This window comes from Phyllostomus discolor, chromosome 4, assembly GCF_004126475.2.
Source record: "Phyllostomus discolor isolate MPI-MPIP mPhyDis1 chromosome 4, mPhyDis1.pri.v3, whole genome shotgun sequence".
In the NCBI taxonomy this organism is placed as follows: domain Eukaryota; kingdom Metazoa; phylum Chordata; class Mammalia; order Chiroptera; family Phyllostomidae; genus Phyllostomus; species Phyllostomus discolor.
This window is the reverse complement of record NC_040906.2, coordinates 109,262,043-109,288,435: the sequence shown is the minus strand read 5'-3', so window position 1 is coordinate 109,288,435 and position 26,393 is coordinate 109,262,043. Positions and strand designations below refer to the sequence as shown.

Below are 26,393 nucleotides of genomic sequence, written 5' to 3'. Positions count from 1 at the left end.
TCTTGCCTTCATTCATAGTTCTAGTAATCTTTCTGAGAAAGTTCCTTTGTGCTTTAAAAAATACTTTATCCTCTGTGGAAAACTACCACATCATTTTTATTTTTTATTTTTTAAATGTTACATTGTGATTTCTTCCTTCTCCAGAAGGACTTATATTTTGTGTTCGCGAGTCTCCTATTCTATTCCCATTCAGGTGTTACAGGGTCTGGATTATTTACACAGCAAGTGCCGGATCATCCACACTGACATTAAACCAGAAAACATCTTGTTGTCAGTGAATGAACAGTACATCCGGAGGCTGGCTGCAGAAGCAACAGAATGGCAGCGGTCTGGAGCTCCTCCACCTTCCGGGTCTGCAGGTAATAGCTGTGGGGCTTTGCTCCATTAGAAGTTAAGTTTCTATTTATACTCTATTATCAGGCAGTTAAGTAAAGTACCACTCATTCATTTAACAGTAAGATACAGTAAGTGCTTATGTGTAAGAAGTAGTCCCAGCCCTCCAAAGACTTTTTTCATTCTCAGGATTGCTCCCATATTAGGACAAGATTGTACATATTTTTACAGTTGACCCTTGATCAACTAGGGAGTTACACATGCAGACCCCCATACATTCACAAACTCACTATGTTAAATCACGGCCAAAAGCTTTTCTAAATTATTGAGCCATATGCTAGCCCGAAAAAGGACTGCATACTGGGCCATGTGTGGAAACCCCCAGCAGCAGGTCTAGATGAAGAAGACATGTCCACCATCCTGGGATTGACAGAGCTCTTTTATGCAAATGGATTAGGGGAAAAAGATGTAAATTGTTTTGAAAAAATTTAGCTGTAGACCCAGGCTCAGTTAAAGCATCATCCCAGAAATTGAAAGATCACAGGTTTGATTCCTGGTCAGGGAACATGCCTAGATTGCAGGTTCAATCCCCAGTCAGGGCACATGTGAAAGGCAGTCAATAGATACTTCTCTCTTACATTGATGTTTCTCTCCTTTTCTTTCTCCTCCCTTCCTCTCACTCTCAATAAGCATGTCCTCGGGTGAAAATTTAAAAGAAAAATGATTTTAGCTGTAAAGGTTTAGTTCTGGGATAGGTGCATAGCCCAGAAAGAAGAATTGTTTGCTCTTTAAGATCTGTTGTGTGCGACTATCCAGAAAGAGCATGCTTTAGTAAGGTGCAGGATGCATGGCGCCTGGTGGTCAGCTATCAGGCTATTCTCTCAGAAATAGCCACCTGGAGGTTAATTGCAAGTTAAAGCATACATTCAAGAATGGCACCAGTCTGTTGGTTTGGGCTTGCAGTCATTGATTAACCTCTCGTCTCTTCCTTTAACCCTCCTGCCTGCTGTAATTTAATCTGGCACATCTTGGATTTTTTTTTTCTTGCAGTTTACCACTTTTGACTCCCCCAAAACTTAACTGCTAATAGTCTACTGTTGACCAGAAGCGTTATTAATAACATACAGTTGATTAACACGTGTGTTACATACTATACTATATCCTTACAGTAAAGTAAGCTAGAGATAAGAAAATTATTAGTAAGAGAAAATACATTTACAGTATTTATTTTAAAAATCCTCAAGTATGTGGACCCATACAGTTCAAATCTGAGTCAGCTATGTATATATAAGCTTATTCATATTGTTTCAAAATGTTTTCTCTTATTATTTGGTGGCCATTTTTGATGTGTTTACCTCTTACCATGATGGTACATGTTCATTTATGGATCAGGAGCAAGATAATGTTGCTAGTAAGGACTTGAGTTTAAGCACTGACATAAACAGACCTGGTTTGAATCTTGGCTTCATCATTGGCTGGGTCACTTGACTTCATTTTTCCCCCATGCAGCAGTTACTGGGTTTAAATTTCATGTTAAAGCAGTTGACAGTGTGCCTCACAGTGTTGTGTGGTAAATATATATTGGCTACTATGGTTATGGTAATTTTTTTCCATTCAAGGTACAGATTTCGATTTTAGTAGTTTAATTATGTTGAGATTTCTTGGTCCTTAAGTTGAAGTATCAGTTATCACAGGCTTCCTTTAAAAAGGAAAACTCAGGAAGGGGGGAAATGGGGAGTTTTTGAACATAGAGCTTTTGCGGGGGCTTTGTTTTTGTTTTGTGTGTGTGTGTTTTTTATTTTTTATTTTTTTCAAAATGAAAAGATTCTAGAAATTTTACACAGCAGTAATGCATACAGTTACCTCTACTGAACTATACACTTAAGAATGGTTAAGAGGGAATTTTACGTGTTTTTATCACAATTTAAAAAAATTTTAAAGAGAGATGTAGATTCTACCACCTACCCAGGCTAAACTAATATCCATGATATGCTGTGTAACAAACTACTACAGCTCTTGCTGCCACTCTGCTTTTCAAACTGACAAGGGTTAAGTGGAAACATAGAGATGAGAGTCCTGGATGAGGGGTTGTTGCCTGTCCTACTCCATTTTAAGCATGATGAAAGAATGGGATTTTAGCAGCTTTAATAGTAGAAACCAAAAATAGGGACTTGACTCTCCATATATTTATGCTATCTGAGGAATTTAGTTTACTTAAACTTATTTTGTCAACTTTTTATGCATTATTTTTTCTTTTAAAAAGGCAATGTTGTTTCTACCAAAGTTGCTTAAGTAATTGTTGCTACAATATAAACTGTAAGTTTGGGTATGGTATCTATATGAGCATTGGTTTATATTGCCTGCTGAATGCGAGGAGTCTTACTTGGTTTTCTTTTCTTTTCAGTCAGTACTGCGCCCCAGCCTAAACCAGTAAGTATAAGGTGTTTCCATATTTAATTCTGATCTATGGGCAATAGGCAGGGGTTCTTCTTTTATGGATAATCACAGTTTTAGAATTTGAAAACCAAAGAAAAAATATTCCTGCGCTTCTATAATTTTCTTCAGTAAATTCTCATGCATCTTCCACAAATTGGTAGTGGTGCAGTGTCCATAAATTTGAATGTGTCTTCGAGTACACCAGCCCCACAGACTGCTCAGAGGACCACTTTTGTTGTTGATTTTGTTTTTATTTACTTTAATAAGAGTGTACACATATTTTAAGTTAATGAAAATGTTAAGTACTATGTTAGGGAAAGAGTGGCATTTGACTAGGAAGTAATTAAAGTTAACAGTTATCTCCAACTAGGGGTAATGGATTAGCCACCTGAAGGCTTTATCTGTTTGTAATCTCCGCCCAGGCTGACAAAATGTCAAAGAATAAGAAGAAGAAATTGAAGAAGAAGCAGAAGCGCCAGGCAGAATTACTAGAGAAGCGAATGCAGGAAATTGAGGAAATGGAGAAAGAGTCGGGCCCTGGGCAAAAAAGACCAAACAAGCAAGAAGAATCAGAGAGTCCTGTTGAAAGACCCTTGAAAGAGAACCCACCTAATAAAATGACCCAAGAAAAACTTGGTATAAATAGAGCATCACAAAAATTACTTTATAGCAAACTTTACTATTATTATTGTTATATATAGTGGTTTCATGCATACAACACATCTCTGGGGGTGTCCTTATACAGTAAGAATACAGAATTTGTCATAAATGTTAGGCAGGGGATATTCTAATGTAATTTCTAATTTTTCTCAGGAAATGCAGCATAGACTTCATTTAGCAATTGGGTAAGGATAAGAGGATCTTTGTCCTTCCATAAATAGGTTTTAGATGTTCAGTCATGTTTTTATGTAACCATGTGTAAGTTCTAGAAAGTGTTTTGATCTCATGGTGAAATTTTTCTGTTCTTTCACTCCTACACATACACATACACCCTTTTTGTCTGTTTGTTCCTTAGAAGAGTCAAGTACCGTTGACCAGGATCAAACACTTACGGAACGTGGTGTAGAGGGTGGTGCAGCAGAAATTAATTGCAATGGAGTGATTGAAATCGTTAATTATACTGAGAACAGTAATAAAGAAACATTGAGGCTTAAAGAGGATCTACATAATGCTAATGACTGTGATGTCCAAAATTTGAAGCAGGAAACTAGTTTCCTAACCTCCCAAAATGGAGACGACAGCACATCTCAAGAAACAGACTCTTGTACACCTGTAACCTCTGAGGTGTCAGACACCATGGTGTGCCAGTCTTCATCGAACATAGACCAGTCATTCAGTGAACAAGACATCAGTCAACTTCAGGAAAGCATTCGGGCAGAGATCCCCTGTGAAGAGGAGCAAGACCAAGAACATAATGGACCACTGGACAACAAAGGTACCTATGCAGACATACTTCCCCAGAACTCCTTCCCTGCATAACATACTCATGAGTTTCTAGACTAAAAGTACCATGGTGTTTGTCAATAGCTTTGCAGCAGGTGTCCAGGTTACCTTCAGTGTGTAAATCTGTAGATGCCTTCAAATATTATCAGTGATGTAAATAAATGCACAGCATTTCAATTTGTTGGCTATGAAGGTTTTAATTCTGGAAACTCAAGGTGTTACTATACTCCTCTTATCTTAGAAAGGTTGTTGTAGGTTCCCATTGGGATCCTGTGTGTGTTACCTCAGAGTTTTATTAACCTTTAGGTAGTTCTGTGTTTGTTGAACAGTCTTGCTGATGATGCCTGTTGTCTATAGGAAAATCCACTGCTGGAAATTTTCTTGTCAATCCCCTCGATCCAAAAAATGCAGAGAAGCTCCAAGTGAAGATTGCTGATCTTGGAAATGCATGTTGGGTGGTAAGTTAAACTTGTCTCAGTGCTTTGTGTTGAAGTGACTAGTAATGGCTGAGAATTTGGACTTAGTTATGCTAACAGAAGAAAACATCTTCAGTTCTATCCCAGATTTCCAACTAATATTTTAATGAATTTTTTCACTTCTTTCTTTTAATGTTTTTTTATGGAAAAGTTTAAATATATTTACTGAGGTAAATATAGAGAACAGTATAATGAAACAATCCTGCGCAGGTTGCATTTGTGATCAGATCACCCTGTGAGGTTATTTTCGGTCACTGGACTTGTCAGGTTTGTTATGTTAGAGGATCCCTTTTTTATCCACATGTGATTTTCAAATAGCTTGATTTTTTTAAATACTTTTGCTTATCAGTCATGCATGTGTATAGTTTAGAGACAGTTATATAGGTTTTGGTTCAAAAATCTGCTCTGCCTTTTCCAATTTTTCTCTCTCCACATACCAGTATTTACCTTCATGTCCCTAATAAATGACTTGGTTGTATTGCTCCCAGTTCTCTTTTTCGGCCTTAGGTATTATTTCTTCCTCCTGAAAAGTAGGACTAAACTACCACCACCTCACCCATTTCCAACTTCAGTATTACTTTTGGCTAGGTAATCACTCCATGTTTACATTATTAGGACTCTAATGCTATGCTCAGCTTAGCGGAGTATATATTGTGTTACAATTCCTTTTGCCTTTCTGCCTAACACTATATTTCATTGCTTAATTGTCTTTGTACACTTAATCGCTTCGATTTTCCCCATTTTTACACCATGTTGTAAATATTTACACTTTAATACATACAAATACCATGATATTCTTTCAACTTCTTTTTTCCTAAAGAGCTCTATCCTGGAATTTAGGAGCCTTCTAATCTGTGTTCATCATTTGGGTTGCCCTATAGGCCTGCTGCATTTCTGCCATTCGGGATTTTCTTCACTGTCATCTTGGAGATTATTGTTTACTCTTTCTTCATATCCTGTTTCCTGTCTTTCTGATCTCTCTTGGTTTGGTTTGGTTTTGGAGTACATACAATTTTAATAGCTTTCTAAGAAAGGGTGTGTGAGATTGGGCGGGCAGAGTGGGGAGCCTTGAATCAAATCTGATAACGTTTTTATTCTGCTTTTACAGTCAGTCAGCTGGGTGTAAATTTCTAGGTTGAGAATCATTTTCCCTCAGAATGGTTGTCATTTCTCCATTCATTGTTTTAGTTTCCATCTTGTTGCTACTAAAGACCAGTGCCATTCTGGTTCTTGACTTTTTTGTATGAAACCTTTCCCCCATGGAAGTCTGTAGGACCACCCTTTCACAGCAGTGTGCCTTACAAGGCCCGTTTTCATCCATTATGCTAAGTACTCAGTAGTGAAACTGTGGTTCTTTGGTTTTTCCTCATTCTTGATTTTTTTTTTAATTCTCTACTTGGTCTCTGTTTTCTGGCTCTGAAATCTCATTAGTCATATGTTAGGTGTCTGTGCAGTTGCTCTCACTTCTTACCTTTCTGTCCTATTTTCTGTAATATTGTTTTATTTGCTGGGAGATTTCTCAAATATGTTTTCAGCCTTTTTTCTCTCATTTCCCTGTTATATTTTTACTAAGAGTCTTTTGTTTTCTCTGGTTGTCTCTCAGAGGATATTAATTATTTTTCCAATTTTGACATTTTCTTCCTGTAAGGTTTCTTGTTGCAAGAAGTTACTGGAAAGCCATTTGGAGGCTCTGCCTATGTCCATCTTGTTGACTGTTACTCTTTGTTTGTTTGTTTTAGTTTTCAATTACAGTTAACGTGCAAGATTATATTAGTTTCAGGTGTACAACATAGTGGTTGGACATTTGTATAACTTATAAAGTGATCACCCTGATAAGTCTAGTCCTACTTGGCACCATACATAGTTATTAAATATTATTGACTGTGTTTCCTCTACAGAACCTTGTATCCTGTGACTGTTTTTGGAACTGGCAGTTTGTACATCTGCAGGGTGTTTCATTTCATCCAGTTAGTATCTCTATCTTTCCTCACTTAGAGTCTTCCTCGAATCTCCTACCCAGAGAGTAAATGCCTGACTACTGCCATTCTGGAAGCTGAGTTAAGCAAGAAAATTCAGGATTCAACATAAAATACATGCAGTTACTTAATTTCCCTGTTTTCAGAATGCTGCTGTCCCCCAACTGTGCTGCTTTGTGTCCTCCAGAGACCCTCTTGTACCCGTTCTAGAGAAAACCTCCAGGTGGTCTGTAGGCCAGGGAAGGGGCTGTTAGAATACATCAAGCCCTGTGTTCTGGAACTCCATTTCTTTAACAGATATTTTAAAATAGTATCCCTGTATTGAACCCACCCTTATTTCTACTTCCAGAGATGCTCGATACCACCAGATCCTTAGCCTTGGAAGAGGTGTACTATGGTATATATCACAGGCTTTTCAGCTTTTTTCGTGGCTTATTACTCAGCTTTCTTGGATCCACTAAGACATTCACCAAAAATCCCTCTGCTTTCCAACTTTTAAATTTTATTGCTCTTCTTTGTCACTTTCGGTCTTTGTCAGTTAATGCCTTAAAAATTAGCACTGGAGAGTTTTGGAATGGGTGGAAATGTGTGTATATACCCAATTCACCTTCTTTATTTTTGCTAATACTTGATCTCAGTGGTTACTTCCAGGTTCTTTAAGGCATTAGCGAGGCACGTGAAAAAAGACAACCGCTTTAAGCAGCATGTCCTTCTTTTGTAAATGTGTCACTTACAGTTCATTTCCACTTCAAACTCAGTATTGGAACCCTTCATTTTCCTTTCAAACCATTTCCCTCTCTTAAGTCTCTTCATCTCTGTTTTTGTCAACAGACAGCCAACTGTATAGGCCTCTGCCACAGAGTTGCTTTTGGCTTTTCCTACTCTCTCCCACATGTAGCCATTGAATATTTTTAAAATATATTTGATTGATTGCGCTATTACAGTAGTCCCATTTTTTCTCCCCTTATTCCCCTTCTCCCTGCAGCCCCCATCCCACCAGCATTCCTCACCCTTACTTCATGTCCATGGGTCGTACATATAAGATCTTTGGCTTCCCTATTTCTTATATGATTCTTAACCTCCTTCCGTCTGTTTTCTTCCTACGATTTATGCTTCTTATTCCCTGTACCTTTTCCCTCATTCTCCCCATCGCCCTCCCTGCTGATAACCTTCCATGTGATCTCCATTTCTGTGATTCTGTTCTTACTTTAGTTATTTGCTAAGTTTGTTTTTGTTTCTTTTTTGAGTTCGTTTTTTAGGTTCAGTTATTGATAGTTGTGAGTTTGTTGTCCTTTTACTGTTCATAATTTTTTATCACCTTTTTCTTAAGTCCCTTTAACATTTCATATAAGAAGGGTTTGGTGACGATGAACTCCTTTAACTTGACTTTGTCTGGGAACCACTTCATCTGCCCTTCTATTCTAAATGAATGCTTTGCTGGATAGAGTAATCTTGGATGTAGGTCCTTGCCTTTCATGACTTTGAATACTTCTTTCCTGCCCCTTCTTGCCTTCAGGATTTCTTATGAGAAATCAGCTGATAGTCTAATGGGAACTCCTTTGTAGGTAACTGTCTCCTTTTCTCTTGCTGCTTTTAAGATTCTCTCCTTCTCTTTAATCTTGGGTAATGTAATTATGATGTGTCTTGGTGTGTTCCTCCTTGGAACTCCCAACTTCTTTGGGTCTCTCTGAGCTTCCTGGACTTCCTGGAAGTCTATTTCCTTTGCCAGATTGGGGAAGTTCTTCTTCATTATTTGTTCAAATAAGTTTTCAGTTTCTTGCTCTTCTCTTTTGGCACCCCTATGATTTGGATGTTGGAACATTTAAAGTTGTCCCGGAGGTTCCCTAAGCCTCTCCTCAATTTTTTTTTAATTCTTGTTTTCTTCATTCTGTTCCTGTTGAATATTTATTTCTTCCTTCTGCAAATTGATTTGAGTCCCGGTTTCCTTCCCTTCACTGCTGGTTTCCTGTACATTTCCTTTATTTCACTTTGCATAGCCTTCACTTCTTTCTCTATTTTGCAGCCATACTCAGTCATTTCTGTGAGCATCCTGATTATCATTGTTTTGAAATCTGCATCTGATAGGTTGGCTGTCTCCTCATTGCTTAGTTCTTTTTCTGGAGTTTTAATCTGTTCTCTCATTTGGACCATATTTCTTTGTCTTAGCACATCTGTTATGTTGCAAGGGGCGGAGCCTTAGGTATTCACCAGGGCAGGGCAACCCTGGTCACTGCTACATTGTGGTGCTGTGTGTGGGGGAGGAGTCAGAGAGGGGACAGTGCCTCTTGCTTGGTTCTCGTTGGGCTTTCAATCCTTCCCTCTCTTCCCACAAGCAAATTGGGCCCTTCTGGTGGTGATTCCTGGGTGGGTGGGTTTGTGTACATTCTAGGACCCTATGGGTCTCTCCAGTGAACTCTCCTGTGAGGCTGGGATTTCTCCCACTGCCACAGCCTCCACACATTTTTACAGTCAGAGGAGACTTTTTTGAGGCTTTTTTTTTTCCTGCGCTGGAACCCTGGGTTGCACAGTCTGTTTCATTTCCCAGTTGTTCCTCCCAGTTTATCTGCATTTGAATGTGGGACTGCCTGGACCGCCAGCTGCCATCCTGCCACAAATCCTCTCTGCCTCTGCTGCCCATGTCTGCCTTTCCTTCCAGTCTGAGTGAATGTTTCTTCTCGGAAGGAAGTCTAACTCCTTGGTGGTTAGACTTCCAAACAGTTGATTTTCTGGCAGTTCTGGTTATTTTTTGTTTTTAAATATGTTGTCCTTCTTTTGGTTTGGCAAGGAAGCAAAGTGTATCGACCTATACCTCATCATGCTGGAAGTCCCTGAATTTTTAAATTGTGCTTTTGGGGGGGGGGGGGGGGGTGAACATCCTTGGATTTAATTCTTCCCACTCCAATTTCTACGGCCTTGTTCAGATTTGCATTACTAAGCCTATATCTCGCTCTCCACCAATAACAAGATTACTAGAATGATGTTCTCAGAAGGGTAGATATTAAGTCTTTGACTGTGTGGTGGATTCACCAGTGGTGCATGTTATCCTGGACTTGTTTTTTGAGAGATTTTTGATTACTGTTTTAATTTCTATACTAGTGATTAGTCTATTCAGATTTTGTATTCATGATTCAGTCTAGGAAGGTTGTATGATAAGAATTTATCCATTTCTTCTAGGTTATGCAGTTTAGTGACATATAGCTTTTCACGAGCTTCTGTATTTTTGTGGTATTCATTGTAACTGCTTTCATTTTTTATTGTATGTATTTGAATCTCCTCTCTCTCTCTCTCTCTCTCTCTCTCTTTTTCTCTTTAAGTGAGCATTTCTAAAGTTTTATCTTTTCAGAGAAATAGCTCTTAATTTCATTGATCTCTTCAATTGTCATTTTAGTCTCTGTTTGATTTATTTCTGTTCTGATTCTTATTATTTTTTTCCTTTAGGTTTAAGGTTAGAATATGTATTTGAGATTTTAGTTTCTTGGGATAAACATACCTCATTTTTCTTAGCTTCATAAATGTCACATTTTTACAAATTGAAGGCAAGACCCAGCACCAGCAAAAAAAGGTTAGAATTTGTTTTATTGTGGTCTGGAACCAAACTCACAGTATCTCCAAGGGATTCCTGTGTTGCCATAAACTTCCCTTTTATTGCTGCTTTTGCTGCATATTCCATAGATTTTGGTATGTCATATTTTCAGCTGTCTCGGTGTTTTTTGTGATTTTTCCTTTGATTCTTTTGTTGCCCAAACAAAAGACCAAAGTTGCTGAATAGCATGTCATTTAATCTCCACATATTTGTGATTTTCCAGCTTTCTTCTTGTAGTTTATTTCTGTTTTCATACCATTGTGTTCAGAAAAGATACTGGATATGACATCACTCTTAAATTTATTGCGACTTGTTTTCTGTCCTAACATACATTCTATCTCTGGACTGTTCCATGTGCACTTGAGAAGAATGTGTACTTTGTTGCTTTCAGATGGAATGTTCTGTCTATATCTATTAAGTCCATCTGATTTATGTGTCATTTAAAACCAGTGTTTCCTCGTTGACTTGCTATCCGAATGCTTTACTCATTGGTGTAAATGGGGTGTTCAAGTCTCCTACCACTATTATGTTTCTGTCCATTTTTCCTTTTAGTTTGTTACTTGCTTTATATATTTTAGTGCTTCTAAGTTTGGTGCATATATTTATTGTTAATATATTTATTTGGTGCATATTGTCTTTTTGATGGATTATTCCCCTTATTGTTACATAATGTCCATTTTTGTCTCTTGTGACTTTTTGTAGCTTGAATCTGTTTTGTCTAATGTAAGTGTCACTACATTGTCCGTTGGATCCCATTTGCTTAGAGTGTCATTTTTCACCCCTTTGCCTTGAGTCTTTGTTTCTCTTTTTCACTGAGGTGAGTCTCCTGAAAAGGCAGGATATAGTTGGGTCTTGTTATTTAATCCATTAGGCTACTCTGTGCTTTTCGATTGGTGAGTTCAGTTCATTTACATTTAAGGTGATTGTTGATATATGAGAAGTTAGTACTGACAAATTGTTCCTTGTTCAGTTGTGTGTTGATTGCCGTATTGAAGTAGCTATTGTTTTTAATGATTTTTCCCCCTGTAACCTTTATGCTGTAATGAAGGTCTTCATACCATGTTCTGTATGAGAGTTGCAGTTTTTCTGATTCTGTCACCTTACTTGATATGTTATGTACGTTTGCCATTTTGTTTCTAGTAGAAGAGGTCCTTTCAACATTTCTTGTCAGGAAAGTGTGTGGTGATGAACTCCCTCAGCTTTTGTTTTGTCTGGGCAAGCCTTTTTCATGTCTACAGGGTAACTGCTCCATGTATTATTCTTGGCTGGCAGTTTTTGTCTTCCACTGGTTTTGATATGTCATTCCACTCCTGGCCTATAGAGTTTCTGCTGTGAACTCTGATGACAGACTGATGAGAGTTCCTTTGTAAGTTACTTCCTCTTTCCCCCTGGCTGCCTGTACAGTTCTTTCTTTACCATAGACTTTTGACAGTTTAATAGAACGTGTCCTAGAGAATGTTTCTTTGCATTGAGGTAATTAGGTTTTCTATGACCTTTATGTATGTTCAGCTCCTCCAGATTTGGGAAGTTCTCATCTGTTACTTCTTTAAATAGGCTCTCTGTCTCCTTCTTCTCTCCTTTTGACATACCCATCATCCTTACGCTGCCCTTCATGATGAAGCTGGATAGTTCTCATAGAGTTTCATTTAAAAAAAAAAATCTTAGTTCTTTTTGCTCTTCCACCTGAATTATTTCTAGATTTTTAATCTTTGAGCTCGCCAGTTCTCTCTTCTACCAGGTCTACTCCATTTCCAATGTATTCTTTATCTTATTTTGAGTTTTGGAGGTCCAAAGCTCCTTTTTTGTTTGGTTCTTTTTTAGAGTTTCACTGTCTTTTGTAAAGCGCTTCTTTTGCTCATTAATTTTATTCTTGAGCTCATTGAACTGCCTTTCTGAGTTTTCTTATATCTCATGTAGTTTCTTCATGACAGCTGTTTTAAATTCCCTATCATTTAGATCACAGTGTTAACACGGCACTGCATTTGGTTTCTGGACAAATGTCATTTTATTTTTGTAATACTGCATTACCATGATTATTCATGGTGCTTGGTCCCTCTGCTGATGCATTGGAAGTAGTGAACACTTTTCTTACTCAGTACAACTTTAATTTTAGCAATTCAACATGTTGGCAATTAGAGGCCTTTTTTTGTTTTCCAGTAGGTGGTACTGTAGCACAAATTTTTGGTTTCTCTTACGTGAGCAGACTCTGGCTCTATATACTAGCAACTTCCACCCTCCACAGCTTCTGCCAGAGCTGTCACAGTGTGTCTTGGGAGGTATTTCTTTATAGCTGCTTCAGCCTCCCAGGTCACTGGTGCCTTCCAGAGTTGTCTCAGTCTCAGACACTGCCACTGTGCGGGCGGAGACAAGGTCGCAGTCACTGCTGCAGCCAGGGGAGGGAGCCAGAGTTGCGTGTGCTGATGTTGCTGCTGCCTTTCCCTTTACTGTAGGCGGTGGGCATAGTCATGAGTCCCTTCCCCACCGCTCACTGGGGTTGTGGACTCACCTGCCACTGCGGAACAGGGTATCAGGCACCATCCCTCCTGTTACCCCAGTTTTGCCTTTCCTTGCATTCCGGTCCACAAAGATGTACAGATGTGTGGATCTCATGCATCCTAGTGCGCTGATCAGAGGAATCTTTGTTGAGTTATAAATATTCCACTCATTGTAGGTTAAAGGGGGAAGACCCAGGGTATGCCTTACTCTGTCATGATGCTAGTGTTGCTCAGGAATTCTGCATAGGTGCTGTTTTTTAAGCTTCTTGAAATTTGAAACCTAAATCTTAAAAAAAATTGTTATTCTCTAATCCATGTATATTAAGTTTAGTTTCATATATTTGCAAAAATAATTTGGAGTAGACTGTTAAGCAAAGTGCTATTTGGAGCTATTAGCTTCAAAATGATACTTTAAAAAACTACCTAAGCCCTGGCTGGTGTGGCTCAGTGGATTGAGCGCAGGCTGTAAACCAAAGGGTCACTGGTTTGGTTCCCAGCAGGGCACATGCCTGCATTGAGGGCCAGGTCCCCAGTTGGGGGTGTAAGAGAGGCAACTACACATTGATATCTCTCTCCCTTTCTTCTTCCCTTCCCCTCTCACTAAAAATAAATAAGTAAAATCTTTAAAAAGAAAAAGGAAAGAAACTAGCTAAATAAAAACTTTGAAAGCCCTGGCTGGCGTAGCTCAGTGGATTGAGCGCGGGCTGGGAACCAAAGTGTCCCAGGTTCGATTCCCAGCCAGGGTACATGCCTGGGTTGCAGGCCATAACCCCCAGCAACCGCACATTGATGTTTCTCTCTCTCTCTCTATCTCCTTCCCTTCCCTCTCTAAAAATAAATAAATAAAATCTTTAAAAAAAAAAAACTTTGGGTCAGGGAAAACTTCAGAGAATTTACTTTAATCTCCATTATTAAGCAATAATGACTTGTTACTTTTTAGAATAAATAAATTTTTAAAATAGTGTTTCTCTCTCCATTTACTCAGCATAAACACTTCACTGAAGATATTCAAACACGTCAGTACCGCTCTTTGGAAGTTCTGATAGGATCTGGCTATAGTACTCCCGCAGACATCTGGAGCACAGCGTGCATGGTAATGTTTTCCACCTTGACCTTCACTTGCTATTTCGGAATGACATATCTTGTGCTGTTTGTTCATTTCAGTAGACCAGCATATTAACAAAGCGAAGAAGTTTTTGTGTGTGTGGCATATCACTGGTACTCTTAAGTCCTGTGTCTGGAGAGGTCTGAATTCAAAAGCTAGTTGTAAACATTTAGCTTTCCATTTGGTTCCTGCCAATTCCTGTTAGGTGAAGAAACCAAATGTTTTTTACCGCAGTTTGGAGATTGGGGGTGGTGTGGAGGGGGATTGAAAACAACTGCTGTGAGGTGGTGGTGCTTTTGATTGGGTTACAGATGCCCTTGCCCTTCCACCTCTGCTCTTATTTTCAGATTAGGGAAGCCCCTGGAAACCATTTCCGTCTGTATAGTTCAGCAGTTATTCAGAGATCTTTGTACCTCATTACAAGTGAAGCTCAGTCATCAGTGGATTCATAAATTACTGCTTTGTCCTTGGCAAGCAACTACTCAAGCAGAGTAAATTTAGTTGATACCAAATGATTTCCAACAAATAGCTTCATGGTGGAACGTGTTGTATTGTTCACTGAGATGGAGTGTACTCTTCCCTTGTTACTGTGTGTTTACTTGTCTCCGTTCTGCTGGGCTGTAAGTGCCGTGCCGGCAGGAATCATGTGTGTCGTATGTAGCAAAGTGTCTGGTCAAGGCCCTGGCACGTTCTGAGTGGATGTTTACAGTGCAGTTCTGGTGCAGACTTCACAAGTTAAGGGCATCGTTCCCCACAAGGCTGTGTCAATTCAGATACAGCCAAAAGCTCTGAGTTTCACAAGCCACCTGCACTTCCGATCGACTGGCTACAAATTTGGGGATTCCAGTATCATTTCAGATTCAGTGATTTGCTAGAATGACTGACAGAACTCGAGCTCATCATGAGTCACGTCATTAGCATAAATTTAAGTGTGGCCCAGGGTTCCACAATGAATAACAGAAGGTACTCTTGTCACTTGGAAATTCTAAGAGTTTAGAGGCTCTGTCCAGGACAGAAGAAAAATAGACTAGTTCTTTATTATACAACAGTATTTAATGAATATTCGCAGACCATCAAATGAGTGAACTGAGCAAAAAGTAAACTGTCATTTTAATAAATATGTAGTATTTATGTATTCATAGTTAACTCCCTGGAAAACTTGAAAGAGAAAGGACAGGTTACAAGCCTCTACCTCTTCGAATCATAGATTTCTTGACACCTGCATTCCTGAAATTCCAAAGGTAATGTTGTCGATGGTTGTGGATGGCGAGAAAGGCATTTCACAGGCCCACGCACAGGAGACTAGTGTGGCAAGATTTATCCAGATGGAAATAGAAGACTGCCTTTGGGTTCCCATTGCCCCTTTCCCGTCCCTTCTGCCATGGAAAAGTCCAGCTGTGTCTGTAGCAAGACCAAAACGAGGCCAATGTGCAAGAGTTTCTGTTTTAGGTGGCTGCCAAGCAGTCTCAGTCCCTGTGTGGGTAGCTGAGTGCTGTTCCCAGCTGCGCTGCTGCACCCAACTCTTACCCTGAGCCTGTGTTTACACAGCAGCTAGACCCACGTGGTTACTATGGAGAATGTGCAAACAGAGCGAGTGTATGTTCCTGAGGAGGGGGGCTTCCTGGTTAAGGTGGGTTATATTATCTCGGGATTGGGATGGACCAGGTGCTTTTTCAGAATAACCAATCAACTTATTTACCAAGCTTCTGTGGGCTTTTGACGGGTCTACCCCCCTAGCCAACTAATCCTTGTCCCAGGTTAGACCGACAGGCCTCTGTGGTCAGGCACCTGCCCTGGCACCATTTTGACTTCTACTGGGCATGTGCTGTGCATGTGCTTACCTTCACTTGCCCCCCCAACAAACTGGTACTGGAGTGGGGAAGGCCAGGGTATCAGTCCTCAGTGGGGCAGTGCTGGGATCACCCAGAGTGTATGAAGCTGTAACTTCCTGGTGAAGCACACAGGCTCATGCTCCCCAGCCCATTAGACTCAAGAATGTCCGATTCCCATTGCTGCCTTCCTTAGTAATAACTAGCTACTCATCTACACTAACAGTAATAGAGTTAAAACCATGTTGTTGATACGATGTGAATTTATAAATCATTTTGTTATGGCATATCATTGACTTTTAAAGTGGGCTGCTGTTTGAAATAAAGTGAGGTTTGGTATTGCACACACAAGATGAAGGAACATTGGAATAAAATCTGATTTATTTTGTGCCATATTTTAAAGCTTTGAATTTGAGGGATTTGATTTGAATTGATTCATTAGAGTAAATAAGTGAGAGATACCACCAGCTCCAAAATGCAGCTAGTTTATAGATGGTATCTGATCTATTTTGATAATAAGTGGTTCTCAATAGTAGGTTGTTTGAAGGCAGTAGGTCCTGCTTGCTAGTTAACATAGTTTTTACTATGTCAGGCTTCAGGAGTGAGGCAAAAAACCGATAAAAGAGGTATTAGCCTTGCTCCCTGTTTGGACCAGCTCACATGCAAGAATTTTCTTGACCAGGGAAGGAAAGCATTTACTTGACATGAGACAATTTCATGAGAACTGGAGCGTCATTTCCCACTCTGCCCCACCCCACCCCAGGCTTCTCTCATTCTGGTGATGTAGAAATGTTGCCTTAAATTTGGCCACAGCCAGAGAATAAAAATAAATTGTGGAATATCAGAAGTGCCTGGAGAGATGGATCCTTCATCCATTGTAATGAATTGATAGGTTGGGACCCTTTCTGAGAGGTAAAAGGACCAGTTGTGAGATCACCTCCACCATTGGAGACTACAGAGTTTAGAAGGGCAATTCTGTGAAGAAAATCAAGAATCAATAAAGAGTAGGTGTTTTTAAATTTTCCAAACATTCTGTGAATCTTTAAGATAGAATATTTCACTGCCCTAAAAATCCTCTGTGCCCTGCCTATTCATTCCTTTCCCTCCCGCCCCTTCTCCTCAATCTCTGGTCTCCACTAATTTTTTTCCGTCTCTATAGTTTTGCCTCTTCCAAAGTGTCATATATGTGAAATTATATAGTATGTAGTCTTTGAGGTTGGTTTATTTCACTTTGTAATGTTCATTTAAGCTTCTTCCGTGTCCTTTCGTGACTTGATAGCTCATCTCTTCTTAGCACAGTATAATTCCATTATTTGGATGTGCCAGCACACTGGATTTTATAACTGATTTCGCCTGTGTCTTTCACTGTCACTGTCACTGTCACCCTGAGTGATGTAGAATGTGGAACAGGCTCTTCTTTGATCAGTGTGAGATGGGCACGGGAGTAGGGGTCGGGAGCCCTGGGTTGTGGGATGGGCTTTGCCTTTACACTTGGTCCCAGTTTTCTCATCTGTAAAGGAGGGGGGTTCAACTAGGTGTTTTATTATCCAGAGGTTCTGCTAACTTTTTGATTCTAAGGTGATCGTTTGGTTTTGTGTGGGTTTTGCTGTTATCTTGTTTGTAAAATTGTAACTACTAGCAACTACCTTATGTTTTGAAAATGAAGTTCTCTTGGAGAACTTTTGATGTAAGTACCTAGGTGGAGAAGATGAACAATTCTAAGGTTTTAGAAATGTTTCTGTATTTTTTTATGAATTTTAATTTCAGTATCTTTACTTGAACTCTTACTACGAGATTTTTAAAAATTAAAGTACTAGTTTCCAAAGAGATTAACAGATTTCGAGGAATAAGAATCACAATTTGTGCCCTGGCTGGTGTGGCTCAGTGGATTGAGTGCCAGTCTGCAAACCAAAGGGTCGCTGGTTTGATTCCCAGGGACATGCCTGGGTTGCAGGCCAGGTCTCCAGTAGGGGGGCACATGAGAGGCAACCACACATTAATGTTTCTCTCCTACTCTTTCTCCCTTCTTTCCCCTCTCTCTAAAAATAAACAAAATTTTAAAAAATCACAGTTTGTTTCTGTTTGCTGAGGGACTGTAAACCTCAGGATGATTGGAGGGTAGCACAACTCTCTGCTCTATCAGTGTAGTTCAGTTTCACAGTGACCTACTGGAATGTAAAACAGGCTAAGCCTTGCAAGAAGCCATAGAATCTCTGACATTTTAGAGGTAACCCTAAAACTTCTGGTTTTATGGCTCTGCTCTGGGTGGTAGTACAGCCCAAGTAATACCATTTTGAGAAGGGCTGTCTTGTTGTGAAGCTGCAGAATCTGACACTGGCAAGCCACTGGGCCCTAAACATGGGTCTAGACTGAGACTGTGCCCTGACTAAATCCCCCCACTGCTCTTGAGATTGTCTGGACTACTTAGTGCCATTTACTCAGTCAGAATTAACCCACAACTAGCACTTCACTGATAACTACACTTGTATATTAATAAGGTTCTTTTAAAACTATTCTGCTGATTTTTTTAACCCATTATAATGAATGAAAAGTTAATATAGTCCCATCACTCAGATGCTCTTTTCATACTGCTTGGCATTTATTCCACAGGAAACCACTTTTTCAGAGACTCTTGAACACTGTTTATATGAGGTTGTCTAGTGATGGGAGACATGTGCCTTTCTTTCCTGGTTGGTGAATGCTAACCTGCTGGTCACATCGATGATGAGTGGCTCCTGATTCCATTTACACTTGATTTTTTTCTGATATTCTGTAGGAATCTGTAGGACTAGGAATTGGGAGCTCTCTATCTGGGATAGTTTGAGGAGTGCTTTCCAAAGCGAAACTTTAAAATGTACTTTTTGCCAAACACTAATGAGTCATAGCTAGAAAAGCATCCAAATTTTTTGGTTTCGATATTGGATATAGAATCTTAATTTCTAAGCTATGTAAAATTATAATGTAAGAAAATTAAACCTGCTTTTCTCATGAAAATTTAATAACTTAAAATCTCCTTATCCAGATGTGTCCCCTCCAAGCAGAAGGAAAATTCAAGATATGAATTACTGATTTGGCACAGGGGTGACGCTAGAGGGTATGGAATAATAAACAGATTGGTATTAACTGAGTTTTTGCTATTTTCCTGCTCTATTTTATTAAGATACAGTGTAGAAGGGAAGCTCTTTAGGAATAATTTCCTAGATACTTTGATTATCTGCAGGTTACTTAATATTGCCAAGTAAAAATAAGCTTCCCAAAGGACTTTATTTTAAATGCATTCATACACTGTCCTCTTTTTCTTAGGCCTTTGAACTGGCCACAGGTGACTATCTGTTCGAACCTCATTCGGGAGAAGAGTACACTCGAGATGAAGGTGAGTCCCCTTAACCAGGGATGTTTGTGTGTGGTAGTTACACTTCCCACATGTGGCTAGTAACATCAGTAGTTGGTACTGAAGGACCTAGTCCTTTTGGTGGGCTAAGTATATATAAATCCCAGAAAACATAGAAATATAAGATGTTTGATATTAGATATTAGATATACTAGAGATTGTATAGTAGATATTAGAGTACCTTATAATAGGATAAGAGGAGGCCACAATTAGTTAAACTAAAATTCATATTCTTCTAAAACATCTAGTTATCAGTAGTGATTCACAATTTACTCAGTTTGAATCTACCTCTTTATCAACTTGTTGCTTAGTTATACCTCTAACTTTATTTAGAAATCAATAATTTTAATATATAAACCTACTACTATTGAATGCAGGGACTATATCTTAATTTGTATATATAAATTCTGCAACATTTAGCACTCTTTTGTCCCCTTTCTGAAAATACAAGCCATATATTTTTCTTTGTAAATGCTACTAACATTTAGAATTCCATTTTAAAACAAAATGTTATATCCCTGGCTGGTGTGGCTCAGTGGATTGAGTGCTAGATGGGTTGCAGGCCAGGTCCCTGATTTGGGGACATGTGAGAAGTAACCAACCGATCAATATTTCTCTCCCTTTCTCCCTACCTTCCCCTCTCTCTGAAATTAAATAAATAAATAAAGTCTTTTAAAATGATCATTATTTCCATTTTGTGGTAGCCAGGGGGAAGAGCCAAAGCAGTCAGTTGCTTTGTCTGGGAGGCTGTGAAAGCCTACAGCTGAGTGTGTGGGTTTGTTTTTATTTTTTGTTTGTTTCTTTGTTTGTTTTTTCCTATCGTGGTGGCATCCCAGTAACTAGAAGAGATCATGTGAATGAAAAACTATTAAACATTTTATCTTTCATATAATTTAGGCAGCTTTTGTTTTCAGGATTAATGGGATTACTTGAAGAGAGTAGTAGCAATGTACCCTCCCATTGTAGAAAATAAGTCCTTTGCTTTCTGTGCTTTCCTTGTTGCTTTGGGAAATCAGGATTTATGCTCTGTAGGACAGGTGACAAATACAAGGCCCGTGGGCTGAACGGCTCTCCACTTTGTTTTATCCAGCCCAGCACCTTGTTTCTACCCGGTGGCAGCCAAGCTCTTGCTTAACTGTTAAGGAATAGTTACATTTATACAGTTGTAAAATTACACTCAGCCCTTTGAAGTCAATTATGAGGCTCATGTGGCCCCTGGTGAAAATGAGTTTGTCACCCCTGCCCTGTAGGAACAAGAATGCTTTCTATTTCTCAGACTGGGTCCTCTGAGATATTAATAGGCCACATTGGTAGGGCCTGCTGATATTCCCAGCAAGTACTCTTCAGAAAATGCTGCGCTAATTCCCATAGCCAAATGCCTGTTACAGTGGGTGCGGTTTGGACATGTTTTCTGTACATGCGCTCTGTGTAAGAAAATACTGTGATTATGGCCTCTGTATGCATTTTACTGTCCCTGTTCTCTGCTTGCTTTTTTCCTGGGTTGTAAGTTTAGGGCTGTAGATTTATATTGTTTTAGAAATACCCTACTATACCTGTTTGGAAGGAAAATTAATTTTTTTCTCTTTACTTCTCTAGACTGTAAATAGGGTGTGTGGTCCAGAAACACATATAGTGGCTAGAATTATATTGTGTAGGACCTTGTGCTACCAAACCTGAAATTTGAAATCTGTAAGAAAAGTCTCAAGTAAGGTACAAGGGGGAACCCCATCTACCCATGATATTTAGATCCTAATTTTTCCTTCCTATATCAGTCAATACTAACAGTCTTTAGATGAAACCTCAAACTACTACAATTTGGTCCGTAAGAGCAAAAAACGAAAGTGAACCCTTATTACTCCTGACTAGTATATGCGGTTTGTTGCAAATTGCAATATGACTGGGGCCTAAGTAACATGTGCTCTGTTATCAGTGACGTTTCACAGCCCTGGCTCTTCGAAGAATACTGGATAATCATTTTGCCTATAAAATATATCAATCCAGTGTTTAATTGATAAGCCAATTAATCCAGTAATTGACAGAATGTTGGAATTAAGTGTAAATAACAATTTCAAGGGAAAAATAATTCCTTGGTATAGGGAAAATATTAAAAGAACAAAGTTTTCACTTGGAAGTTTATAGTAAGATAAACCATAGTCTCACAATGGATTTATACAAAGATGCTTACTTGTAAGTCCTGTCTAAAATTGGCAGAAATTTCTTGGTAGCCAAGTGCTTGTTACCAAGCCATAAATTCAGTTAAAACTGCCCAAAGGTTATAGGGAATTCATATAATAAAGCCCTTTTAAAAAGACACCAGTAAGTTATTTACATGAGAAACATATGACCTGAAACCTTCACAAATTCCCAGCTGTGTAGCTGTCCAGCATATTATTCCCCTAGAAGATACATTGTTAGAACTTTGTAAGTGATTTTTGACAGTGATGAACCTATAACTACAGGATTAAATTCATTTATAAAGCTCTTGTGGCTAGGAGCCGGCACTTTTAAACCCTCTTCATATCCTTGTTTCTGTCACCTGCCTGTAAGTGTGGCTGCTGGCTGGTCGCAGGCTCTCTTCCCGATGCAGACTGCACGTGTCCCCGTCGGTGTTCACAGCCTGCAGGTATGCTGTGACCGTTACCGGGCACCGCATGGCTTGGACATTTCAGTGGCCTACAAATAGTCAGGCGGCTGTGCTTTAAAATATTGGTGCTTGGCTTACTTAAAAAGCATGATTTATTTTTAAAAACACGGACACACAACTCTGTACTAGACTGAGATGTGGGTTTTTATTTGCATTTGAGCTCTCCTTAGCCCTGTAGCTTCAAGGAGGCCATTTATTCTCTGAAGTTCCATTTTCTCATCTTTAAAATGGTGTATAAATCTTTTGCCTGTTGTACAGGGTGATTGTGAAAATTCATATAATCGTATGTTAGTGCTTTAATCATCATGAACATTTTATAAATAATAGTTCTAGAATGTCTAAAAGCACATCGGTACATTTTTTACTTTTCCTAAAAATCCCACCTGAACTTAGGAATATAGACAAAATAGAAATAAAAGTGTAGATAATAGATAAGCCTCTAAACTCCAGAAGGGACATGCCAGCAGCTGTCAGGTGATCGGCCACCTGAAATAATTCTTGGCTTTCCCAGTCTCCCCTTGAGCCACCTTAGTTTTATTTGCAGTTACTTTTAAACAGCTAGTCCTTGAAAAGCTATTCATAGAAAAACCTCTTTTGCAGCCTGTCCTTGATCCTGTTCTTCTTACCCTTCTATTTTAGACCACATAGCACACACTAGAGAGCTGATAGGCAGAATTCCAAGTCACTTTGCCCTCAGTGTGAAATACTCACAGGACTCATACAGCTGCAGGAAGCAGAGCCTCACACCAAAACTGTTTCCACTTACTGTTCAAATGCCACTGGAACGGGCACCTGTTTTTTTGTGTTTTTTTTACGGTTTTTGGGATTCTGCGTTAGATGAATAAAGTCGTCTTTGTCCCACTTGGACAGAAAGCAAGCCTGAAATGCTTTACAAAGAGGTGTGAGTGCTGCACTTGCCGCCAGTGTCTAGAACTGTATTTGTTACTCCTCTTATGTATGTCTTTTTCCCCCCTCTTGAAATGTTTAAAACACAGATCACATTGCATTGATCATAGAACTTCTGGGGAAGGTGCCTCGCAAGCTCATTGTGGCAGGAAAATATTCCAAGGAGTTTTTCACAAAAAAAGGTAAAATAAATGTGTACGTGTGTTCCCAGACATTAAGGAGGCAAAAGTGTTTAAAATTCAGAGGTAAGTACAGCTGGGTACATGTTCCCGGGACCTACAGAAGGATGGTCTGCTCAGCAGAGAGATGAAGTAGTGTGTCCAAGAGCGGAAACTGGAGCCAGACCGTGTGTCTCAGCTCCCGGCTGCTCCAATGGTTATGTGGCCATTGACACACCTCAGCTCTCTGATTTCTAAATGGGGACACTAGTAGGGTTTATGTCATATTAAATTAGTTATTCTGTGGATGGTACCTGCACAGAGTTGGTTGATGATGCCTACACAGCACTTCTGGAAATGGGCACATTTTTGCTAGCCTCTGGCCTAAGCACTGCCTCTGTCAAAGGGCAGGCAAGGGTTTTGGTTTAAGCTTAAGGGCAGGACTGCATCTCACTCACCTTGTAGCCCCTGACGCCCCACAGCCACTTAAGTGTCAGTTGTGTGAATTAATTTGGTGCCTTGTGGTTTCCTAAGTTTGTTATTGCTTAATTAGTGAAGGAAACAGATAAAACTCTCATTTCAGATTTTTTACTCGATAATATGTGTTGGCATATTTAAATATGTATTTCTTCTGCATTTCAAATAATAAGTTTAAAAGCTGAAATGTGGAAAACCTGACTTAGAAGGGACTAGAAAACTGGCCTTCTTTTTCTCTTTTTGCCGTGGTTCTCTTTTCTTCATAACTTGTGCAGTGTTGCTGAGAAAATTATTTTTCTCAACACTGACAACAGGCATACTCAGAAATATTTCTTAATGTTCCTCTTTGGGGAGGGAAAACAGTGAAGTGCTTATAAGAGTTCCTGCTTGTGTGCAAAGTCAGAGTAATGCCGTGCCTGTCCCTGGTAGGGAATTAAATAGGCACGCACTGCCCACAGAAGAGGCTTGGGTAAGTGTTGTGTAAGATGAAATATTAAAGCAGCATTTACCTTAATAAGCCATTGATAATTGACTTAATTTTCTTAAAAAATTGTTAACATCAAAGAAGTGAAAAATAATTGATGTTCTGGGATATTCACTTTAGTAAATACCTAGTTCCTGACAGCCCTACCCAATTTGACTGGGGCTAAGATCCTGGAATAGTGAAGTGAACAAATTTTCTTACATTTTTAGGCCGTCGTGAAAAATGGAGGCACTTATGTCCAGGACATGCAGTAGGAGGAGAGGTGCTTTGTAAATGGAGGGTTAGATTCTGATGGCAAAATTTGGTTCTTTATAGAGTACCTGGATTTCCATAGTCTTGTCACTTATCAGTGTTGGTCAGTTTCTTTTGTGCTGTTTTTAACCATAGGTGACCTGAAACACATCACGAAGCTGAAACCCTGGGGCCTTTTTGAGGTTCTAGTGGAGAAGTATGAGTGGTCTCAGGAAGAGGCAGCTGGCTTCACGGATTTCTTACTGCCCATGTTGGAGCTGATCCCCGAGAAGAGAGCCACTGCCGCTGACTGTCTCCGCCACCCTTGGCTCAGCTCCTAAGCCCCAGCCCAGCACTGCAGCAGAGATCACGGGCTGACCCTCAGGCCCACCGCCCCACCCCTCCAAGCATTTCCCCCTTCCCTGTTCAGGGTGAAGCTCTTCCTTCAAGGGTTTCTAGGGGTTTTTTTGTTTCTGTTTTTTAATCTGACATGTTCATTTGGGTTTGCTTCCTTGACCCTGTGGAGATTCCCCCACGGTCATTGGGCATCCTAGATGAATTTGGCCTTGATTGGGCTTTGCCAAAGACTAATGGACTAAAATACGGAACAGCCTCTCGCCCTGTACCCTTGTCTTTCCATTAGGACATCCTTTAAATTATAAGCAGCCTTTTTAAAAAGAGCTATGAAGATGTATGAGCTCATCCTTTTATTCACTGACTCTAAGAGTCTAATTTTCTAGTGCATATCCTGCTGCCAGCATAAGGATGAGAAGGGGGAAGGGGTTATACCTCTCTGTACATCAGAGACATTAAACGCGCTGTGTCTGGGCTGCATCATCTTCCTGGATTGTTTCTGTTCTCTATGTTCACGTTTTTTCCTGCGACTTTTAAGCTACTGTCTTTTTTAAATGAGCTGTCTAAACACCAAATTTGGGTACCATTTTGTCACTGTTTGAAACACTTGTCATGTTCTTTTCACTCTTTAATAACTCCAAGAGCCTTGAAACTTTGTCTGCTTTTCGATGGAAACCAAAACAGAACCATTGACTAGTAATTTCTTCAGAACCTCAGATGTTCTGCAAACAGTCCTTTCCTATGTGTCTCCTGTTACCCTAACAGAGTTATTTTGTTGGGCTGTTTGGGTGTTTTTGTTTTGTTTTTGTTTTTGTTTTAATCCCTGGCTGGCACTTGACTCAGTTCACTTGTGTTTCTCGCCCCATAACAGAGGAGTGCAGGCTGACTCCAGAAAGGAGATCTGGACCTCAGAGATTTCCCATCTGAGAAGAAAACGTCTAGAGTTCTTTTTTTTTTTTTTTTTCAAGCAATCCCCAGACTTTTATTTACAGCTTTCACTTTGTCTTGTCTAAACTTTAGCTTTGAAGCAATCTCCCTCTGTGGCTTCGCCATTTTGGTTTTCTCAGAGGCCTCAGGTCCTAAGTGAAATCCCAGGATAAAAGAACTGAGGGGAGGGGTGGGATGGCACTTCCTATTTTTCATTATTTTGGGCGGGGGGCCCTGTTTGTTTTTAGGTTTTTGTTGATTGGTTTAACATTAGCCATTCTCTGCTGCTATTTCCTTATATAATGTAAGTTTTTAACTGCAATTTTGAAATGATTGAGATGTACTTGAGGCTTTTTCTTCTTTTTTTTTCTAATGAGAAAAGGCTTTATGAATCTTAGGATGAGTCTCTCTCAGACTTGCCCTAGACTACATATTCCTTGGGTCATACTGAAAATCAAAAGGGGCATGACAGAGGTCACAGCCACCTGTTCAGCTCGGACCACGTGGGCCTTGGGGGTACAGCATTCCCCAGAAGCGGCCACAGGACTCTAATTCACAGAAGGCCAAGGAGGTGCACCTTGAAGCTCTACTAGCAAAGCTACCAATGAGACTTTTGTGTAGCCAACTTTCCATACAGGAATTAGAATGTAGATTCTGTCAGTCATCCACCAACGGTGGCAAAGGAAAAAGTGGTACAATTATGCAATCCATTTAACTCAAACACGTTACCCTGAGTGACTGGCCAGCCATTCATCGGATCCTTGATTGGGTAGTCCCGAAATCAGACATGTTCCTATAGAAAGAATTTTAAGTGAGGCTGTCTATGCACCTATCAAGAATAAAGAGAATAAAAAGATTGCATCAAACAACGGCAGGGAAAATCCTTCAGCAATTCTAATCCACTTAGGGTTTTCAGTGATATATATATCTGAATATATATATATATATATATATATATATATATATATATATTCAGTACACACACACACACACACACACACACACACACAAAGCAATAGCAGACCAGAACTGAATTTTCTACGCCATAAAATCACAATTGTGGAATTACAGGAATTATGGGGATGATATTAAGGTGAAATAACCAAAACACAAATAGAAGGCCCCATTTTAACAATTGACATGGA

At 39.5% G+C, this 26,393-nt stretch overlaps 1 protein-coding gene across 1 annotated transcript in view; it reads left to right on the top strand.

The window, feature by feature from the left end:
* The window catches only part of SRPK1 (SRSF protein kinase 1), a 72,223-nt gene extending 46,247 nt beyond the window's left edge, over positions 1 to 25,976 (top strand). Inside the window, 9 exon segments of the mRNA XM_028508724.2 lie at positions 194 to 359; positions 2,738 to 2,763; positions 3,192 to 3,405; positions 3,785 to 4,204; positions 4,570 to 4,670; positions 13,728 to 13,835; positions 18,980 to 19,049; positions 22,707 to 22,799; positions 24,124 to 25,976. Of these exon segments, the coding sequence (XP_028364525.1) occupies positions 194 to 359; positions 2,738 to 2,763; positions 3,192 to 3,405; positions 3,785 to 4,204; positions 4,570 to 4,670; positions 13,728 to 13,835; positions 18,980 to 19,049; positions 22,707 to 22,799; positions 24,124 to 24,308 (1,383 nt within the window). The 3' untranslated portion in view covers positions 24,309 to 25,976.
* Positions 25,977 to 26,393: the final 417 nt, after the last annotated feature.